Below are 22,639 nucleotides of genomic sequence, written 5' to 3' on the forward strand. Positions count from 1 at the left end.
CCACTTCTAACTTAGCTTGCCACTAGTAAGGGGTGAAACACTCAAGATACGTAATAGTTACTCACATTTATTGAGCACTTGCTGTGTGCCACAAAATCTACGTGCATTATATATTAACAACTACTTGTTGCTGGTATTATTATTTCCATTTTGTGGGTGGGAAAACGAAGAGGTTTAAATATGTGCCAAAAGTTACACAGCTATTAATTAGCAGTACAGAATGTTAAATCCAGGCACCTAATTCCTGAGTTTGTGTTAACTCATGGTTTGTTGTAAAAATTAAATGAGATAATCCATGAAAGTGCTCAGAACAATCTTTGACACATAATGAGTGCGCAACCATTTTTGAAACATCCCAGGTAGAACTTCCAGTGTGGGGCTCTGTGAGGAAGCCATTCGGCTCAAATATTTTCTTTAAAATGTCCAGTACTTTGTAATAGGCTTATTCAAATTTTTGTATTTTTCAAAACAAGTATTTCAGCCAGCCTGGTAGGAATTAACCCTAGTTTGGTGGGGGGTCAGTTAACACTCTTTAAGTAGCCTTGAACCTACGGAGATCAGGGAGGAGTCCAAGTTTCCTTGTTATGATATTGGAAGAGGTCCACATTCCTGGCATAGTTATTTTTCTGGCTACAACTTAACTAGGGCACTTCCTTCTGGACCTCAGGATCTATAATTATCTAAACTGTACACAACCTTTGGTGCAGGCTAAGGAAAGTTTTGTGCTTGTTGTGTACCATCACAGGCGGCTTTTTAGAAATGGCCTCAGCTCTTGTCTCCTCCATGGTTTGGCAGCCGTACAGACTGCCAGAGTAGTCATTTTGCTCCGGTCTTGACCACTACTGACTTGAGCTCTCAGTATCACCTTAACTCTGGATTTTCCTCAGTGGGTTTTATTATCCTACCTTGGCTCTGGGGACTACATAAGAAGATGGGCTGTTAACCTCTTCTCTCAAATATTGAGTTCCCTGGCACTACATACCTTAATATTGCAGCTGTTTCTATGACTGTATCCCTAAATGCAAATGACTGCTGTCTAGGGTAGAATTTTAAGTTTGGCAGACTGAATTCTGCTGGGCAAAGTAGTTGGTACCTAGTCTAAATACTGCATCCTCTTTAGCAAGTGCCAGTCATGAGGAAAGGTGTCCGCTTCTGAGTTTGGAAAAGGTATGCTCAATATTGCTCAGTCAGCGGCCGACTCTTTGCGACCCCATGGACTATACAGTCCATGGAGTTCTCCAGGCCAGAATACTGGAGTGGGTAGCCTTTTCCTTCTCCAGGGGACCTTCCCAACCCAGGGATCGAACCCAGGTTTCCCACATTGCAGGTGGATTCTTTACCAGCTGAGCCACAAGGGAAGTCCAAGAATACTGGAGTGGGTAGCCTATCCCTTCTCCAGCGGATTTTCCCAACCCAGGAATTGAACCAGGGTTTCCTGCATTGCAGGCGGATTCTTTACCAACTGAACTATCAGGGAAGCCCCAGTCATGAGAAAAGGTGTCTACTTTCGAGTTTAGAAAAGGAAAGCTAGGTTGAATTAGCTCTTGGGACCACAGGCAAGCCTCATTAGGGTTGTGAGCATGGACCCTCACAAAGCTGGCATCAGTTCTTTCTCAATGTTGTCATTAACTTGTGAAGGCGAGATAAGGGATCTCTGCTTGGAGAGCCTAAGTGGAGGAGCACCCTCCCTTGGAAAAAGACAATCACTAGAAGTTCCTGTCTGAAAACTTCCATCCAGGTCTTAGATCACTTCGTTTGCTAGAATGAAATCAAGAGAAGAGCAGGAAAGGGCAGAAAGATAAAATTAATTTATTTGCCCTCATAACTCCGCGGGCCGCACTGGGACCCCACAGTCCCACGCGCAGACCTTGCAGCAGTGGGCTGGAGAGTTGAAGTGTCTGGAGTGCCTGCTCCCTCGTCCACAGCTGCCTGGAGCCGGGTCCCTCCTGACCCCATCATCCTGCTCCCACATGCAAGGGGTATGCAGGTCCACCTGCAACAAACCCGGGCCTGCCTCCGCTACAAGGACAGGATCTGAGGGTGACTGAGTACGGATCCCTGTGGGCTCGGGTGGGTGGTGAGCGGGAAGGCAGGCAGGAGGGTATGGCTTCAGTGCAGAGCACTGCTGTTCTGCTCTTCAAAGGCCATCTTGCCCAGGAGTTGGCTGTCCAACTCCACCCCACTCACAGGTAGCTGGAAGAAGTTCATTTCAGCTGCTAAGGCTGCCATGGCAGAAGGGTCCTGGCCAAATTGAGCTCGCAACATCATGTCCATTTTCTCCAGCCTCCTCTTGAGCCGCTTGGCCTCCCGCTCCCGGATGAGCCGGGCCTGCCGCTTCTCGGGGGTCTCGTTGGCTCGCTTCAGCCTCATGGCCTCCCGATCTCGTTGCAGCCGGCGTGCCCGCTGCTCGTCCGTCTCCTGCATGCGCTGCAGGCGCTTGGCTTCTCGGTCCCTCATGCGCCTCACCTCCCGCTCCTCGGGGGTCTCATTGTCCCGCCGGCTCTTCTTGGCTGTGCGCTCTCGTTCCAGTCGCTGCAGGCGGACTTCCAAAGGCTCATTCTGCCGACGCAAGGCCCATTTGCGGACACTGGGGGTCTGGGCTTCCAGCAGCTTCCGGTAGGCAGCACAGTTGTTGCATACAAGCAGAATTCCAGCAGGGTACACTGGAGGACTAAAGGCAATGTCCTTCCCCTCAGCACTGGAGGGGCCCTCACTGTGGGCTGGCGGTAGGGATTCCATATTAAGGACTTCGGGGAGTTTTTCACTGGAAAGCAAAAATTTTGTATGGTTAATGCCATGGTCTAACAAGGCCCTGATTTATTCTGTCTTGCCAGGCCAGTCGCTCCAAGTTCACCACTAGGGGTCAGCTTGAGTACTTGGGAGACCTCCTCCACCTTTCCACTCTTGCCCTTCTTTGGGCCAGTGTCTACCAAGTCTTGAAGCCCACCTGGGGTTAGGGACTGAGCCAACCGCCACAGCAAGCCACCAGAAATCAGAGGAGGAGCCCTTACGACGTACAGTTCCGTTCAAGACAAACTGCTGGTGTCTGCAGGAGCTGTGCAAGGCAGTCCTCCTTGAGGTGGGAGCTGCCACAGGGGAGGTCCAGTCCACTGGCTTCACGTCCCCCTGGCTGACCCTGCCTTGTACACTAACTAGCAAACAGGATGCGGACAGTGCACACAGCCCGTCTTCCTAGACACGGAGGAGACTGTCCTCATGTGAGGGTCCTCACGGCCCCTCTAACTTCTTTCTCCATGCTTTATCATGAAGGTTCTTGGACTTCCCCACATCCCTTTCCAGATGAAGATACTCTGATTGAGGAAACACATGAGAATTCATTTCCCTTTGGGGGTGTTTTAACGGAATGGACATATTTATTAGCCTCCTTCTTTGTATTTCCAGAGTCAAGAGTCAGTTGCCTTTGCAATGCCAAGCCTTTGACTGGGAAAGGAGAACCCACACCCAATAATCTGCTCCCAGCATAGAGGTTTAGGTGCCCGGCTAACCTGTTAAATGTGGCATGGCTAGTGAAACGGGCTCCACACACAGCACAGTTAGACCGCTGGTCCTCCGAATGGATTAAGAGGTGGCGACCCAGTGACCCTGGGGAGCTGAGGGCCCGGCCACAGACGGGACACATGTAGCTCTTGGCGCTCACCACGGCTGCAGTGTGCTGGAAAAGAGAGCCTCATCTGTCAACTCACACCAGCTCCAGGACAAGTTCTACCCACTGAGGAACTACTTTCTGGGAAATGTCCCCTCTTTCCTTAGTCTTAGAACAAGAACTCTTCTCTGTATTTAGCACCCAGAAAAGGAACAGGCTCATGTTAAAGGGCCTTCAGAAGGGCAAGGCCATCTACACCACTGCTCAGATTTCACTGATTTGAGTTCTGACTATGTTCTGGGATGTGGGGCTGGCTTGGGGAACAATGAGATGCCACATCCCTCTTCAGAGCCTGAGAAGAATTTTTGCTCAGGATAATTTCTCACCGTCTGTTTGCCCCATGGTGTGTAAAGTGCACTTCACCGTCTTGAGCCACCAGGGAAGCCCAATAAGTGCTCTTTAAAGGAGCATTGAAGGCCAAGTCTAGAAGCTGGCTGGGAAGACTGGTACCCAAAAGGTATTTAAATGCACAGCTTTTCCTTCCATCTTTTAGTATCAGTCTTCTGAAGAAATGCTTCCCCTCATAAACCTGAGATCTTTATGGTAAAACCCAGGCTGCCATGTGCGCTGATGCCTGTTCACTACAGATCACAAGACACATGTGTTCTGTGACTGGATCGGGAGAAAAAAGGTTGTCTTGCTCTGATGCATTGGTTTACACTAACTTTCTCCAGTATTTCAGAAACATCTGTTAGCTCATTTTTTTCTTCTTTGAAACAAAGCCCATTTCTCTCTCACTATATAAAATATACATTAATTACTTTAGGAAAAAAATGATACTTAATTCTCACAGTATGTCTGCCTGAGAACCCAGAACATAATTCACTCAATGTATCCCACTTATTCTCTAAGAGTGGAATCTGGGTGGAAGCAAAAACAACCCAAGGTTCTTTCTGGGGCTGGAGGCAAAGGCTAAACAAGTCACTGGTGCCCATTTTCCGGAACATGTGGCTCCCTAAGCCATACCTGGTACACGTGAGCAATCAGCTGCTCCCGACTCCCACAGTCGAGCTGGCAGAGGGGACATTGGCAGAGTCCAAGTAACGGGTCAGAATGCAAATTCTCCGTGACCTGCAACACAAGTAGGCAATTCACTAAGATGGTTTACCAGTCTCTTCCCTGCCCCTGCTACTTTTAAAAGGGTATCCTGTTAAAAGGAACACAACCTCTTATCATACATTATTCTCAGGTTCCCATCATAAGTCAAAGGAAAGAGTGACAGGGGAAAGGGAATTAAATTTGTTCCCATCTTCATTTTCTCCAAGGCTTCCTGCCATGAAGACATAGAATTACTCCAGAGAGCTTATCTAATTTTTCCCCCCTAAGGTAAACACTGTAGGGAGATTAGCTTTCCCTCCTGCCATGCCTCTTGCAGGAATCCTCAAGAGACAATTTAGTGAAAAGATGGCACCTTATTTAACACTGTGACTGAAATTTGCAAGTGTATTCAAGCGTACATCTCAGGAAGTCAGCTAATAGTTTTGCAAAGATGGATGTTCTGCTGGAAAGAAGTGGGGAGCTTCGGGAGCAGGAGCTGCGTGTGGGTAAAGTGATATGTGGGTGGGTGGAAAAGGAAGGCTGGGTGTGATGAGAACTGTGTGCCTGAGGTCGGGTACCTGGTGCTGTGAAAGAAGAGAGGCTGCATCTGAAAACTCGGGAGACCCTCAGAGGCAAGAGTTGCCTTCAGGTGGAAGAGAGGCATCTGGACAGAGCAGAAGGGGAAGGGGTGCCCAGACTCAGGATCCATTTATCACTTGCCTCATGCTCTACCACTTTCTTTCCACCAACAGGCTGTTCTGCATTTTCTAACTCTTTTTCCACTTTGACCACTCCTCCATCTTCCTCTGACGTATGGGAAGAGACTTCATCTTGTGTGGTCTCCTCTTCGTCTCCCTCACTGTCACCTGGAACACACAAACTGGTCACTTATTCTGATTTTTGCATGAGTATATCTTGTGTTGCTTTCCACCCAAGAGTTTGCAGCTAAAATGGAAAACACCCCCAGATCTTCCATAATATAGTTGGCATCAGAGCTTTTTTTGAGTACAAATCATGTTAAGTGGAAGCCAGCTCTAACTGTTCCTTATGTTGTCATATATACATAAAAGAGAAAATCAGAGGTAAAACTGCATTGGAAAATGGTTATTAGGCCTTGTATATTACCATAAAAACGATAATTTCTTACACACGCTTCCCAAATATCTCACACTTCAAATCACACCTCCCATGCACCTCACACCATGCTTATTCTGACAACACACCACTTTCAACTTACCAACACTTATCACTGATTTTATTACTTACTTTTGTCCCTAACCTCGCTGCACAGTTTCTCCGTGGTGTCATACTCTGTTCTATTCTGAGACCCGCTAGTCTTTTCTCTCCCAACAAACCCCAAGGTGCACTTGTAGAAACACCAACAAGTTTTTCTCTCTTCTTATCAATAAAGGAGGTAGTAGGAAATTAGGTAAAAATGTCACTTTCTAGGGGAAAAGCTGCTCAGGACAGTGCAGGAGTTAGTACAGCAACCGACCTCTGGCATTCTGCAGTGGCGTCTGACTCACGGTGTCCTCACCCTGCTAGGAACTCAGCAGTCTAGGCTAAATAAGTCCATTATTCCTGGTGGTTCCTTGGATTATCTGATGGATAACTGACTGCTTAACTGGAGGGAACAGGACATTCTTTACTTCGGGATGAAACATCATTTCTAATGACTAAAATAAGAATTGAGTTTGTTTTAGTTTAGGAGTAGGATGTGGCTGTGTAGAGGTCTGCCTGTGGCTAGAGGATCTGCAAGGTTTGTGTGAGCTGATTTTTTTTTTTCCTATTATAAAATAGGAAAAGAAGTGATTTTGTTTTCCTTTTTAAACACAGTAATGTAAGGAGTTCTTTCTGAAAGGAAAAAAAAAGTGCTAGTACATTGAAGATCCCGAGAGGAAGCCAAACCTGGGGAAGCTGTCAAGACTAGTCCCGTCCCAACACCACCTGGATCTTGGACTTCTGGGCCTGAATGTCAGTGAGAGGAATACAGGATGGAGCTTCACCAGGCTCTCTGCATTGGCAGTGGGACTTGGCTTTCTTAGCTAACGATGCTTATCTTCTATTATCCCTTAAGTAATTTCTAAATCTACCAGTAACTGGGCAAAACTGGTCACATTCCCTTTCTTCCAAAGAAAATCTACCCACATCACCTGCTAGTAGTTACTTGTGTCTCTGTTAGATATTCCATTTGGTTAGTGGCCTGGATTTGAGCCCTGGAAAGATTCATAGTACGCATGCACTACTCCTCAGTCCAAAGGTTTAGTTTGAATCCACTTCAGTAAATAAGGATCGGCACAGATTAAATGATACAATGTTTTCTCATCAGCTTATTTAGAATACCTGTAGTCTAAGACAATACTGTATCAAACGCTTTTTGTAATTTCTGAAAAATTCAAATATATCTACTAGAAAGGTTAAAAAAAAAAAAAAAAAGTCTGCCATGTAAAGGAATGATACAACTCTTCCAGAACGGAAACCTGCCAGACTTCCGTAGATTTAGCATTCCCACCTACTACTAAAACCGGGGCTCCTGCAGACTTTCGAGAAATATTTGGGTTTATTTTTCTGTACCTGAGCAATGACTTGCTAAATTACTATTTTTATTGCTAACATGTTAGTTTAAATAGAAAATGTAGTGCCTAGAATAGTGCAGAACTCTCTCCCTCTTCTCTCCTTTCCAACCGCAAATGTGGAGAAAAATCAGAAATGTCAATCTGAATTGATACTAATAACAACCAATATCAGAAGGATCAAATTAATAAAGTGAGGGTATCATCCTAGAAAATAACACATCTCAAAGTGTATTTGTTCAAGCAAGTCATGGAACAGATGATCCCTGAGGCTCAGCCAGTTACCAGCCACTGTCTTTTCAATCTCTTCATCAAAGGATCTACTCAGGACGTGGGGTGGGAAGGCCTGCACATTACCATTTTATGTGCCATGTAATCTCACTAATAAGCAAATCCTCTTACAGAGCATTAAAACCGGGTCTTCAGGCAAAACCTTCATGAATACCACGCTTGTATTTTATTAATTATGAATAAATAGATTCTAAGGGATAGGGATTTTCTTTTCTTCTCATTTGACCTAGCCCAGGGGCTCCTTGCACACTAAACATCCCTAAACATCCCTATGCCCCATCAGAGTTATCACAAACCTATCTGTGTATGGCACTATGCCAAGTACTGCAGTCCTTGAGTTAAAAAAAAAACAACATAATGTCAAACCTATTCTCTCTCTGAACAACCATATGCCCATATACCTTAGAACACCTGTGGGAACACTGAGGATCCACAAGTCTCCTTCAGGTCTTCCTCCCAACCCCCATGCACAATCCCCAGAGCACACACACTCTGATAATTCTTCTCCCATTGCCCTGAGTCATTACCAGAAGGTGCAGAACTCACTGCTACTGGAGTCCTGATCTCTTAGTTGTTGGATAGCTTGTCGCTGACTGCCAAGGTCTCCAGGAAAATCAGTTTTCATCATCGCCTGGCGGGCTTGCTCTTCTAGCCCAGCAAATACTTGATCCCCTGGTGGTCACAAGGAAAAATAGTCAGGCCACCAGCTGGGCAGTACATCCCCAGGCAAGCTGGTTGGAAAGGCAGACCATTCAAAGGTAGGAGACAGGCAGGTACCCTGTGGTGGGGTCATTCATCTCCAAGTCAGCTGGTGGCCTCCAGTGGTTTCTGGGCACAGCTACTCTTCCTGGGCAAGAAGCCAGATGCTCTAGAAAGAAGCATTTGCTTCTCTTAAATCCTTCTACTCTTGACTCCTTTTAGAGGTGATAAATTGATATTATAACGTTCCATCAGGAATGGAGAGACAGAGACAAGAGGCAGCGCGATGGGATGAAGATAGGGCAACAAATCTGGGCACAATTTTGAATCTTAGTGTATTAGCTACATGGCCCTGACTGCCTACTTCTGACTATATAAGCAAGTGCTTCAAACGATCCATCTAAAAACAGTATCTCTGACCCCATCTTTCATCCACTCTCCTTACAAGACATACTATGGAAGTTTTCCCTTGACTCTCTCACATCTATAAGAATTAGTCACGAGCAAATAAAAAATTGGTTGAATGATTGATTTAAAGGAAAATGGATAATATGTAACTCACTTCTGCTGAGGAACAAACTTCCTGAAACATGCCAACCAGTTCGCAACAGGATTAATATTTCATCTAGTCTCCTTGGTTCAGTGTGGTCTTTTTTTTTTCTCTTCGTATGGGGTATCCAAAAGCCCTGGAACCATCCTTGACTGTGCATTTACCCAAAGGAACTCCGCCTGGTGTCTGTGTGGTTATTGAAGAGTTAACATTTAAGTGCTCTTTTATTTCCAAGAGGCCAGGCATAAGGGAAAAAAAGAATTGGGTTTCTCAAGGTTTCCATTATCTCAGTCAGAGTGGAAACTACAATCCCCATTCTCCAGCCACCAAGGAAGAATAATAAAAGCCCTAGTGAAATGTCTGACAATAGGCCAGGTGCTTTCTTAATGAAGAGAAGGGAAATTAAACAGACTCAGGTTCTGAGGCTGATACAATGATTTAGGGGAAACGACCGGGTCAAATGACTTGAACAACTAGTCTTCAGGCAGTGAAAAAATTGATGTGAAGTATGACTTCCCAGGTGGCTCAGTGGTAAAGAACCCGCCTGCCAATGCAGGAAGCAACAGAGACACAGGTTCAATCCCTGGGTCAGGTAGATCCCCCGGAGGAAGAAGTGGCAACCCACTCCAGTATTCTTGCTAGGATAATTCCATGGACAGAAGAGCCTGGTGGGCTACAGTTCATGGGGTTGCAAAGAGCTGGACATGACTGAGTGACTAAGAACACACACGGGCTTTGTGTGATTCACTTAGGCATTTATTCAGCAAATATTCAGTCAACATGTCCTATATGTTAAGTGCTGAATGCTAATAATAGTGATTATTTTGCACTTCCGAGTTCCAGGCTGTGTTAAGTGCTTTATAGTTGCCTTGTTGTTGTTCAGTCGCTAAGTCGTGTTTGACTCTTTGCTATCCCATGAACTGAAGCATGCCAGGCTTCCCTGTCCATCATCTTCCAGAGTTTGCTCAAACTCATGTCCATTGAGTCGGTGATGCCATCCAACCATCTCATCCTTTCGCCCCCTTCTCCTCCTTTATAGTTGCTACTTCACCTTAATTCTCTGCAAGACCCTTTGTCGTGGGAATTACTATCCATATTTTACTTGGGAGAAAAACTAAGATCTACGGTGGCAACAAAGATTCAAACTCCAGTCTATCCAACCCTTGATAACCATATTTTTCAACTCCTTTCTAGCATAGTTGTAAACAGAAGTTTAAGTGGTTCATTAGAGTGATTTTACCAAAAACAAATGCTTGTCTCTGTGTGATAAGAATAGCTCTGATCCTACTGTCAGTGTTCCTTTCCTTCCAGGAGAAACTGATATATATGATGCAAATATCAAAATAATATTCTCAAGGCCAGTAATGACGAAAGGAACCATCATTTTTCTGGTTCTGATGCCATGTGATGAGTTACCGTGCCTGGCTTAGAGTAATATTATGCTTCTCTGAATGATACTGTGAGTGGGAACAGAGATGCTAAAAGTCTAAGTGCACTTCTAGATACACAGCCCTCAAGTAAAGGAAAAATAAGCTGCTTCAGGTCAACCTTCATAATATTCAGGATGACACACTGGATATAAATTATAGCTAGGGAGAGCAGAAAGTGAACTCTGTGTTACAGGGCCTCCTCTCTCCTCTCTGCAGGAGTGAAATACTGAATTTCTCCTTGTTGGTTCCTCTGTAACCACAAGACCATGGCCAACTGGAACAGTTAATGAACTCTGGGTAAATGCCTGTTTTTGGACCTGGTGGCCGTGGCAGGCATGACACTAAGGAATAAGTTATGTACTAGCATGTAATTATCAAGGGCAGACCATCCACATCAAAGACATCTCTAAAGAAGCCTATCCAGAAACCAGCTAGGTGTTTAACACACCAAGAATCTACACTTTCCCCTCCTTTCTTAACGGGGACTCACCACTGAATTAGAAGGACATCTAAAAGGATATGTACTTTTCAAGATCAGCTAGTAATTCAGTCTAGTCTTCATTAACTTGGGCTAAAAATTTACTTCTCTTGACGTTATCTAAATATTTAGGCCTTCACAGAACAGAGAAGAGTCTGTTTAATACAGCTGTCCTATCCAGGACTTTTGGGAGCATTCTCACCTAGGATAGTTGGGCTATATTAATTCTGTTATCCTCTTTTTCGGCAGTTTGGAAAGAAAAGCTATGGTCCCATATTTTATTCCACTCCTGACTTGGGAAAAAGGCTAAGGTAAACTTTACTCCTCAGGGATATTCCTATTTTAAATATCAACATAAAGCAAACTATATAAAAACTATAAAAAAGGATTCTTTCATAAGAAGGTAGTGATACTTGCTAAAAGTATGTCATGTTAACTCAGGTATAATATGATCTATACAGATACTAGTGATTAAGAAGTGTTATACAATTGCCTGCTTTTACAGTGTAGAATTACTATTTCCTTCTGTCTTGAGACTATTGGACTTGGTTAAAAAAATCCCCTGGTTTCTAGATATCAATGTAAAGTAACCATCTTATTTAATTAACATGGGTATGTATCTGTCTATTGATAGTTGAGAAAAAGTCATCTAAGCTCAACAGTAAAAAGGAAGGTGCTACCTCTCATTTTTATGGTATGAAATCTAGATACTGTTGGTCTGATTTGGCTAAGGTCTTTTAGACTAGATAAGAATAAAGTCACACAAGTAAGTCTGAAGAACAGATGAGAAGCCTGAGATGAAAGTTACTGGAAAGAAAAAGATTTTACAATTCTCTTTCTTGAGTCTTTGGTCCAGTTAAATAAATGCAATATCTGGTGGAATGAAATTAAGTAAAGCAGTTGAGACATTTTCTAGGCGAACAGATGTCGAATTCAGAATAAAATAAGTTAGTGTTGGGAGTGAGGCGCTTAAGATTCTTTTTCTAGCTGACAGTCTCTGTAACTGAGGTGCTACCACATGTTGGGAACAGAACCATTATCTTACAAGGATGCTGACAATGAATGAAGACAAAACAGATTGCACTTTTTAGAAGATGAGGGACTTTAGAGCCTTTTTTCCTACTTCTCTGTAAAAGTTAAAAACTTTAATTGAAGTTGGAAGTTTTCAGTCTCATATATAATTTGAAAACAGAAGTCTCTTAAGAAAAAGTGTTCCTTTACTTAAGTGGTTTGCTTGGTACAAACACATGAGATGAAAGTGTGCAAAGGACTGTATTTGCAACCACTCTAGAAACAGTTTACAGAAGTTTGTACTCAGAAGGGGGTGAGATGAGGAAGGAGGGAGGGAAGAGATCTAACAGAGATCTCAAGCTATCAGCAGTTCCTCTGTAACTAACAATAATTCTGGACTTCTATTCCAAAAACTCTGCATCAAGTCTATTAACCAACCGGGCAAAACATAAGAGTGCCTAGATGTTTCTGGGAGGAGAGATCATGATGATAGTTTAGATCCAGAGACAATCCTGAGGAAAGCCAAGTAAGTATATGCCAGAGCACCCTGCCTGTTGGCTTCTAAAGTAGATCTGACAGATGCTGCTGGGCTACAGCAGTGCGATTCTTTTTTTTTTTTAGTGCGATTCTTAATGTATTCTTTTAGGCGGGCTTTGAGCTTCATGCCACACAATCCTCTTCTTCCCAGAAGGCAGATCTGATGGAGCTCAGCCATTACTCTGCTCAAATGCTGATTGGCTTTGACATTTAAGCAAAGCTTCTACAGACCTTCCCGTCTCCCAGAATTTGAATCCATTCCATTTATTTTAAATAGAGAAGAGGCATTAAATTCAATATATTTGATTGGTTCTATTTTGCCACAAGGGGATAGAAGGCTCACGTGGTCAGAAGACTGAAATTACTAATTTCCACTTGTCATTATCATGGGCAATGAGAAAATGACCTTTCAAAAAAGGGAGGATCAGCTTCAGTCCCCAAATAGTAAATAAGCAGAAGGTCCCCAGAGACTAGCAAATCTCAGGGTCTTTCTTCTTTCTTAGTCCATCGTGTGAGACGAATTCACAATTTCCCGCCCAAAGGTCTCAATGAAAACAGCCCCTCCCTGAAGGTCTGCTTTTTAGCTATACCCGAACCTTGCTTTCATAGCCCTCTTAATGGTTACCAGTGCAGAGTCTGCAAAGTCCCACCTGCTCCACCACTGTACTACACGATATTCACTAGCTCAACTCTAGAAAACTGCATTTCTGCAGCTGTGGATATGGTATTCCCTTCTTCTCTATGGCCTGTGTTCCAACTCCAGTAGCAGCTCACCCTAGATTTAAGTGACTACAGTGGAAAGAGATGCGGCTATGGATTTATGCTATGTGGGTGTAGGAATCTGCCACACAAGCATTTACTGGCTCCCCTGGGCTGATCACAGTCATACATTATCTCTGCGAGCTACATTCCTCCAAGTCTCTTTGGACAGGTGGCTTTTATAGGTAAATCCCAACTCCAGTGGCTGCCTTATTTGTGAACTCATCACTCTACTAAGAGTTCCCTTCCTACCCTGCCTTCTTGGGGAAACATCTGTGTCTCTATCAATATTCATCTTCAAACCAGAGCAGAGGAGACAATCCTTCTGAACTTCTGTGTTCAATTACCTATGCTACAGATACTTCATCTTATCTCTCTTGACAATTCTCACATTTAGGGCCACTAAATTTCAGTTTCGGCAGCAATTTCTAAATTGTTCCTGAACCACTCACTTTTATATTAAGCAGCCTTCCAGATCCACTTACTACAGAATACACTCTGAGAAGCATCCAACTTGCTCTGTTTTATACAACTCTTCTGGGACTTGAATAGAAGAATTAATTGTATATGAATGTTTGCCACCCTAATCTCATTTAATCTATAACATACTGAAGTCCTCTTAATTCCTCTGTACCTATGGTTTTCTCTCCTACTCTTGAAATTATCCAATAAAATAAAATAAGGTACACACTGTCTGGCATACAGTATCTTTTTAATAAATTTTCGTCCTTTTAACTCCTTGACTAATCTAACCTCTCAAATGTATGAATTCTTTCCTTAAAAAAAAAAAAACTTGCAAATGTTCTAAGGCTGAATTCCCTTCAAATGTTGCTGTGCTTTAGTCAGTCTTCCACAACAATGGGGGGATACTTGTTTGTCTTTTACGTTTGAATGAAGATGTTTATCTGCTCAGAACAAAGGAAACTGGTTAATTGCCTCAAATCTGCATAAATATGTTAATGCTAATTTAATAAGGCCCTTTTGAACACCCACTCTGAGGAGTGCTGCTTCCTTGATGGCTCAGTGGTTAAAAAAAAAAAAAATTCATTTGCCAAGCAGGAGATGGGTTCAATCCCTAAGTCAGGAAGTTACCCTGGAGGAGGAAATGGCAACCCACTCATTTTCTTGCCTGTGAAATCCCATGGACAGAGGATCCTGGTGGGCTACAGTCCATGGGGTCACAAAATAGTTGGATATGACTTGGTAACTAAACAACAACAAATCTGAGCAGTGTTAAAAGTAAAAAGGGACAGCAGGAATTATATATGGGACATAGTGTCTGGCCCTCCAGAAGTTTACAATCCAATTACTGAACTAAAACAAACATATGAACCTGCTGAAAAATAATGCAAGGCAGTAAAGCATAGCTATTTCCTGTTACGTCTCTCCTTCATGTGATCCATCCCGCATACTACTTTGTAGTCTAAATGTCACTCCACTCTCCCTGCTTAAAAACCTTACAGTATCTCCTTACAGTCACAATGAAGTATGAACTTGGCCTGCCCTTCAGGCCTCTACAGTGTAGAGTTAAACATCTCTAACCTCATGGTCTGTGGTTTCTGGACAAATGAAACTTTTGCTTCATACAAAGTCTCCTTGTTCCCTGAACATATCATATGCATTCCCTCTTTGTATATTTGTTCATGCAGTTTCCCCTACCTGATTTTACCTCTCCTTTCCTCTGTTTTAAAAAACCCCACCTTCTACCTTCTAAAGTGCAGTTCAAGGTCATGTTGTGGGGCCTCTTCCATCAAGCATTCCCCAGCTACTTCAGTTCATGGAGTTCTCTCCCTCCTCTTAACTTCTATAGTACACACAGTGCACAGCACCCTTATTTGACACTTAGCGTAGATTATCTTGCTATATGCTCATCTACCTCTCTATATATCTGTGGCTACATTTTAGTCTTACATATCATTTTATTGTTTTACAGCCTTGGCATCTAGCACAAGGCTTTGCACAGAGTAGGAACCCTATACATGTCTGTTAATGTGAATACTAAGGATGAATCAAGAACACCTATTCCTAAGACAGGTTTCCAAGACTTACCCTAGCACAGACACACTTTAAATCCCTCACATTTGACACCTTTGACTCTTTTTTGCTTCAAGAATTAGTGTGAGCCAATCACCTAGATTCAGATTACTCTTCCATTCCAACCCTCAGCATTCCCACGTTTCAAAGAAAAAAGCCCCATACTCACAGTGAACTTTATTTGGATTTGTCTGTTTCCGACGGGACATGTTTCCCTGATCCAAGATCTCTGGCTTTTCCCAGTTTCACGACTGGATGTTACCACCTCCTTGCAAGGTGCTGACCTACAAAAAAAAAAGATAATGTTAGCATGTGTCATTCAGCCCGGAAATTATACATGATTAAAAGATAAAAGACTTTTTAAAATAGTTTTTGAGTATGTAAAACTCACCATTTATAAATTACTGTACTACTTAAAGAGTGAAATGAATAAATCTCTAGCATAACATTAAGGTCCCGAGAAGTTTGAGAGGGGACTCTAAAGGATTCATTCTACTCTAAACCCACCTGTGGAATCCAGAATACTGTTAAGTAATCATGTTCAAGGTCACGGAGTAGAAAGGAAAGTGAAAAACTCAGGCAACCAGCATTAGACACACTGTGGGCTCACCCCACAAATTGTGAAAGGAAGCAAAGGAAGCTCAAGAGGGTGGCAGCTCACATGTCACATGCCCTCTGGAAGTCAAGCCCTGCAATCTGCACCAATGGGAGCCTCCAGATGTTTTTTCAAGAGGTTATCTCTCCTGGAGGGAACAAAGGCACCACATTCCTGTGAAACAGGAAATATCTCAAAACTCTTGGGCACCTGTCAATGAAAACATGGGAAGCAGAGCCTCTATCTAGTGATGCAGGCACAGTGCCAGGCACTAAAGCAAGTCAGACTTCCAATGCTGAAGACAGGCTTTCACCAGAAGAGCTGGGCGCCATCCCCATTGTGGAGGACTAATTCAATACCCCAATGTGAAGCATCAGCCTGGCCCTGCTCACATGCTCCCAGGTGGTGGTCAAAGTTAATAACTTTAGTGCCTCTTCTCAATCCAGCCTCTGTGTAGCAAAGAGTGGGAAGAACAAAGAGAAAAAGTCCCCAAATGAGAAGTGTTGCAGAGACATGCACCTGCTTCCCTGAAATAGGAGGAAACAGATACTTACGCCTACAGTTCCTGGTTAGTTTTAAGAAAGGCTTTCCCAGCATTAAGTGTTGTTAGAGAGTCTGAAATGGATTAGTACAGGAAGCTGTGAATTTTCTTTGAAAGACAGAGTGAATAAGCAGACATAGATTGAAAAGAGAGATATTCTCTTTGCTACCAAAGATAAGAATGTGGACCTGATCACCCTCTAACTTTTCTTTCAGTTCCTGCCTTCTCAAATTGTACTCACACTGAATAAGCAAATACAAAATTGTAGTTTACTGCCTTAAGAGGCATTATGAGAGGTTACTTACTACCATCTATACTCTGCACTCAAGTTAGTGAAGACTTGCCTCCTGTTGTGCCAACTAACTCCTCTAAGTAGCCAGAAAGGACCTCAGACCTGTAATCAGATCCTGCCTCCCCTTACCAAAAGAAGAAAGAAACCGCAAATGGCAAAGACAGGCCTCCACAGGAAGTGGCAAAGGAAGCAGCTTTCAGGCAGTCTTCTATCATATCTGCATATCAAACACAGTTCTTTTTCAGACCTTTAATTAAAAAAAAAACAAAAAAACTCCAAATGTATACAGTAAAAATCAACTTTAAGGTAGAATGCTGAGTGCTAATGCTAATGAAATGTGTCCTCTAAGTTTTGTCTGTGGAGATGATTTCTTTTTAATCAAGTAGTTACGTCATAAACTGAAGTGGTGAATGAATATTACAGTTTGGGTCTTTTTCTATAAGTCTGTGAAATCACAAAACAGAAAGTTGAATGAAATGCAGGTTGCCTATCATTTTTTTTCCCCAAATTTGCAGAGCTATAGCTCTCTATTGTATAAGGAAGAAATGAAATCTTAACTAATATTTACATTTTCTTCCCATCAAGATCTGAAATTGAAACTATGAGATAAAGGCAATAAAGATCCTTCGAAAGAAGGCTAAATAATTTGAGACAGGCTATATTCAGATCACCTTGGTGAGGCAACAATACTAAATACTAAACAACACTAAAGCTACAAGCCGAAACAGAGATCAGTATTTGCATATTTAAATCGCCAGTGTCCACTGCATCTCACAATCCTCCTAGTGGCCAAATGGGGAACCAACCAGATGGTACCCGATGGGACTGACTTCACACCTGAGGGATTAAAGGGAAAACAGAAGCAAATATTCTTACCTCCCTCAAAAGAAAAGAAAGCCTGTAGGGTTTTGGACTCTTAAAAATAAATGTTATTTAATTAATTAACAAAAACTAGCACTGGAGGTACATTCTTGACTGCACAACAAGATCTCAGAGATTAGCCAATTGTTTTACAGCAGTAAACGCTAATAAAATCCATAGACACAGTGCCCTAAAGTTCACTAACTCAGTTTTACTTTCAACACTGACTCAGTTCCCAAGTCGTAATCCGAAACCCACACAAAAATGTAAATGGACAGTCTGAACATCACCATCTGGAAGAAAAAGAGGATGGGAAGAAAGGTAACCGGTGAGATTCAGGTTTACAAGGGATCCTATTTAAAAAGGGAGGCAGCTTTGTCCATCTTTAGAACAAGGTTAAGAATCCTTGGGAGGCGGGCCAACAACTCCTCTTAACACTGTCCCTGGTCTCTCACAGGTGTTAGGCTGCAGGTTCCAGGACACGCCACAGACTTCGGCAAGGAAAAAACGGGTGAAATCCAAGCTTTAAGAAAAGAAGGTTCACTCCCACCTCCAGATCTGGTGTAGTTCCCACGGAGCAAAGTAAACTCGCCTGAATCCCAGTGGTCTGTACCTGCCAGAAAGGAGAGGACAAGAAAGCTGGTCACGTAGCCGCCTCCCGGTTCACCCTGTTCCCGCTTCTGTTTGGTCCGGAGCTTGTGTATACTCAGCCGAGACGGTCCCTCTGACTTCCTGAGGCAGGAGCACAGGTAGATTCCCGGGAATTACCAGCCAAGAGCCAGAGGTCTTCCGAGGCGGCTCAGACAAACGCTCAGACAATACAGTCTTCTCAGAAATCTAAATTTAGAAGCCTTTCTGGAGACGGCGGCTCCGGACTGATACCCGGGTCTGCACCCTCACGCCCATCCTCTCCCTCCCCCAGCCCAGCCTGTCAGACGCCGGGGCCGTCCCGGCGGTGCCCGGCTGAGACCGACCTAGGCCCACGCGGGGAGGGCGGCGGCGCGGACACCCATCCCGTGCCGGAGATCGCCAGAGGGACGGGAAAGAGGAACGGCCGCGGTGGGGAGTCAGCCGGGTCCTGCCGCGTCGCTGGAGCCGGGGGCAAGAGGACGATCAGAGCCAGGACGGCCCCCGCCCCCCAGGCCAGAGTGAGCCCCTGGCCCCTTCCCCAGACGCAGACTGACAAAAGGACCGACAGCCGGCGACCAAGGGAGGGGGCGAGGAGCCCCTGCATCCTCAGCCTGGTCCCGGATGGAAAGAGTCGGGGGTCTTTTTACCCGGCGCCTCGGCGCTCCGCGGCGCTCCGGGTCCCTGGGCCCCGCCTCCGGACAGACAGACCGCCGGACAATGGGCCCCGGGCCGCAGCTCGGACCCGCCGGGCCGGGCCTCTCCGCGACTGGGCCCCGGCGGGCAGAGGGCAGCTCCGGGTCGTGCGGGTGGTGGGGAGCCGAGGGGCGGCGCTGCAGACGGACAAAGCCAAGAGCAGACAGACAGACTGAGGGGGAAAAGATGGCGACGCGGGTGGCGGGAGCGCGCTGCTCGCGCACCCGCAGCGAGTGGAGCGCGTGCACGAGTCTCTCCTCTCCCCCCTCCCCCCTTCTTCAGCTTGGTCCCCCTCCCCGCTCCCCAGGCGCGCGCCCGGAGGCATGGGCGGGGCTTATGGGGAGGGGGTCCGGGGAGGCGGGATCTAAGAGAGCATCCAATCACAGACATTCGAGAGGGGCCTCGTATGCATCCTGGCGCCGCGGAGACCACCCAGCCTCGCACTCTCCAAGGTCTTTCTCTGGTCCTGTCAGCTCCTCAGTTCCCCTTATCGTCTCCTGAACCTTTTAACTTCACCCTGACTGTCAGCTCTGATCCTGGTTTCCTACCTCACCTTCGAGTTCAGCCACAAAACCCACATCCCCCAACCACAGTTCCACCACAGGCTCCCCTCTCCGTAGCCCAACCTTAGCCTCCCCGTTTCCCCAAACCCAAACCCTCTTCCCTTCATTCCCCCACATCTCACGGTTTCTTCGGGCCCGTAAGGTATTAAATGTGACCGAGACCTAGGGGCTTCGGACCACTGTGGGAGGGGCTAGGTTCAGCTGTCAGAAGCTCGGAGGAGAAAAATCTTTAATTCCTTTTAGACGTGTAAGTCTCGAACATGATTCTCGGTTAATAACAGTAGCTGTACACTGGCGGCACAGGATTGATTCAGAGAAGGGTAACTTGTGGCATTGTTGCCACTTAAGGGACATTTGGGGCAATTGAGAGTGGTTAGACTCATTTCCTAATAAAACACTTCTTTCCCCTCTCATCGTTCCCTTCTGTTTCCTCACCACTTCCTAACCTCTCATTCTGTCATCCCTCTCATTGTAGAATGCGTAAGTCTGCCTTTGACATGGCTCACTTGGAGAAGTAGGGCATGCGGTGGAAAGAAGGTGGAATCTGATATTGGTAGATCCAGCTTTGAGTGTGCTGCTTACAAGCCTGGTTACTTTGGGCAAGTCACTTCTCTATTTTGAACCCCTGCTTCCTAAAATGTGAAATGGATAATAGTGTAATAATTACTAGTCTCTACTGTCGTAGGGTTGGTGTGCTGATTAAGTAAAATAAATACATGAAAGCGTTATGCATGTATCCCGTATGATCACTGGCCCCACAAAGACGAGGCTAAAGAGAATGCTAACCTTTGCTTATAAAGCAACAAGTCCTGGCATTTGCATAAAGCACTCTTGCAAAATGGCTTTTCCAGAAATCTCTAAAGAGATGATATCATTGTCTCCATCTTGTGTTTAATGTGAGAGGATCTTGTTCCTTCACAATTCTTTGGTAAATGGTTTATTCATTCATTGTGGTTGGGATTTGAGGTAGAAATTATTATTCTTGAACTTCAGTTAAATTTCATTTTAAAATAAAAATTTAAAATTTCCTTTAAAATTTTCATTTCTGGATAGGTAACTAGAAAATGGAATATTCTCATCCAACCAGAAGGTTTCTAGACAGTCTAAGAATGTAAGCTGGAATAAACACTGGCTTTTGTACTTAACAGTAATTCTTGATGAGTTTAGTCTGAGGGATACAAATATGACTGTATATGTCACTTTAAAATTGACATAGTTGACATTTTCAACATGAAAATAGCTAGCAGGTAGAGCATTAGGAAAGAGCCTCCAGGGAAATTTCTTGGGTTCATCATATAATAATGTGTAATACTGGGTGGTTGGTTTCATCTACTTGAACTGCAAGTAAAATAGAGTCATAATAATGCTATTTTTAAAACCTTCATGTACCCTAGAAATGGGCTTACCTGGTGGCTCAGACAGTAAAGAATCCGCCTGCATTGCAGGAGACATGGATTCAATCCCTAGCTTGGGAAGATCGCCTGGAGAAGAAAAATGGCAACCCACTCCAGTATTCTTGCCTCGGAATCCCATGGACAGAGAAGCCTGGTGGGCTATAGTTCCATGGGATCACAAAGAGTTGGACACAACTGAGCAACTAATACACACACACACAGACACACAGACACACATACACACATACAGCCTAGAAATGCCTCTGAGGTGTTATGATTCAGGGTCATAGTCAAATAAGGGAAAAATTATTAAATAAGAAATTAGTTTATTTTTTCTCTGCTCTCACCTAAACATGTTCTGGATCTAGAAGACTTTTCCATTAATCTTGGGTTTTATTTCAGCTTCATTTTTTACTTTAACATTCCCAGTCTACTTATGAACTAATGCTATTATTTTGCCACTTTAACTATATTAACTTCCCTTGAAATATCCTCTGGTTTATATTTATTGGCTCCTGCAAAAACCTTGTTAGGGCTTTACATTACAACAATATTGGTAGGATAACTTAAAGAATTTCATTAAAAAGTTTATTATGATTTATAATTTATAATTCACATACCATGAAATTCACCCTTTTAAAGTAAAGCTCAGTGGATTTTAGTATGTTCACAAGGTTGTGAAATATCACAAGTATTTAATTCCAAAACATTTAATCACCTTGAACAGAAACCCCAGACAGTTGTCAATCCCTCTTTTTCCTCCTTCCAGCCTCCTTCAATCACTAATCTTTGGGTCTCTATGGATTTACCTATTCTGAACATTTCACATAAATGGAATATACAACAATGGGCCTTTGTGGCTGGCTCTTCTCACTTAGCATGAAGTTTTCAAGGTTCACCCATGTTGCTATGTGTGCGTCAGTACTTCATTCCCTTTTATGGCCAAATAATATTCCAATGTATGGGTATACCACATTTACTTCCATTCATCAGTTGATAGATATTTGTGTTGTTTCCACTTTTTGGCTCTTCTGAATAATGTTGCTGTGAACACTTGTGTACAATTTTTATGTGATCATATGTTTTCAGTTCTCTCAAGTGTACACCTAGGAGTGAAATTGTTGGTTCATATGGTAACTCTGTGTTTAACATTTTGAGGAACTGTCAAACTTTTGCCCAAAGAGCCTGTATCATTTTACATTCCTACCAGTGATGAAGGAGAGTTCCAATTTCTTCATGTCCTTTGCTATACTTGTTAATGTTTGTCTTGTTCATTATAGACATTGTAATACAGTGAAGTGATATCTCACTGTGGTTTTGATTTGCATTTTCCTGATGACTAAGAATGTTGAACATCTTCTTGGGCTTATTATTAACAATTTGGAGAATGTCTTCACAAATACATTGTGCATTTTTGAGTTCAGTTATTTGCCTTTTTATTGTTATTTTATAGGAGTTTTTTAAAAAATATTCTGGATACTAGACTATTATAGCATATGTGATTTGCAAAAATTTTTTTCTATTCTGTAGGTTGTCTTTTCAGTTTCTTGATAATGTCCTTTGAAGCACCAAAGTTCTTCTATTTTTCCTTTTGTTTGCCTTTGACTTAGGTGTCACATCTAAGAAACCATCTCCTAGTCCTTAATCATGAAGATTTCCATGTATATTTTGTTCTAAGAATTTTATAGTTTCAGCTCTTATATTTTACTCCTTGATTAATTCTGAGTTAATTTTTGTATAGGTATTAGGCAGGAATGTTCAACTTTATTCTTTTCTATGCATGTATCTAGTTTTCTCAGCACTGTTTGCTGCAATGTCTGTTCTTTCCCCATTGAACTCTCTTGTTATCCCTGTTCAGAATCAAGTGACCATAAATATATTGATTTATTTCTAGATTTTCAGTTCTATTTTATTGTCCTATATGTGTATCCTTATGCAGATTCATACAATCTTGATAAGAACCTCATATTTTAAGGAGATGGAGTTTATATTTAGAATATAGAATT

General features: G+C 43.4%; 1 protein-coding gene across 7 annotated transcripts; it reads right to left on the minus strand.

The window, feature by feature from the left end:
* Positions 1 to 1,788: 1,788 nt before the first annotated feature.
* Positions 1,789 to 18,778, minus strand: ZNF821 (zinc finger protein 821). 7 transcript variants are annotated; one of them, XM_043434806.1, is made up of 9 exons: positions 18,631 to 18,709; positions 17,904 to 17,966; positions 16,622 to 16,739; positions 15,234 to 15,348; positions 8,113 to 8,238; positions 5,423 to 5,568; positions 4,631 to 4,735; positions 3,507 to 3,673; positions 1,789 to 2,764 (listed from the first exon to the last, which is right to left on the minus strand). In XM_043434806.1, exons 4-9 carry the CDS (start codon positions 15,271 to 15,273, stop codon positions 2,110 to 2,112), a joined length of 1,239 nt encoding a protein of 412 aa, XP_043290741.1. In that variant the 5' UTR covers positions 15,274 to 15,348; positions 16,622 to 16,739; positions 17,904 to 17,966; positions 18,631 to 18,709; the 3' UTR covers positions 1,789 to 2,109. The 7 variants fall into 7 exon arrangements, with proteins under 7 accessions (XP_043290741.1, XP_043290743.1, XP_043290742.1 ...); XM_043434808.1 differs by having other exon boundaries at positions 16,622 to 16,709; positions 18,631 to 18,706; XM_043434807.1 differs by lacking the exon at positions 17,904 to 17,966 and having other exon boundaries at positions 17,967 to 18,778.
* Between the last annotated feature and the right edge of the window lie 3,861 nt (positions 18,779 to 22,639).

Source organism: Cervus canadensis, chromosome 18 (assembly GCF_019320065.1).
Source record: "Cervus canadensis isolate Bull #8, Minnesota chromosome 18, ASM1932006v1, whole genome shotgun sequence".
Lineage (NCBI taxonomy): Eukaryota > Metazoa > Chordata > Mammalia > Artiodactyla > Cervidae > Cervus > Cervus canadensis.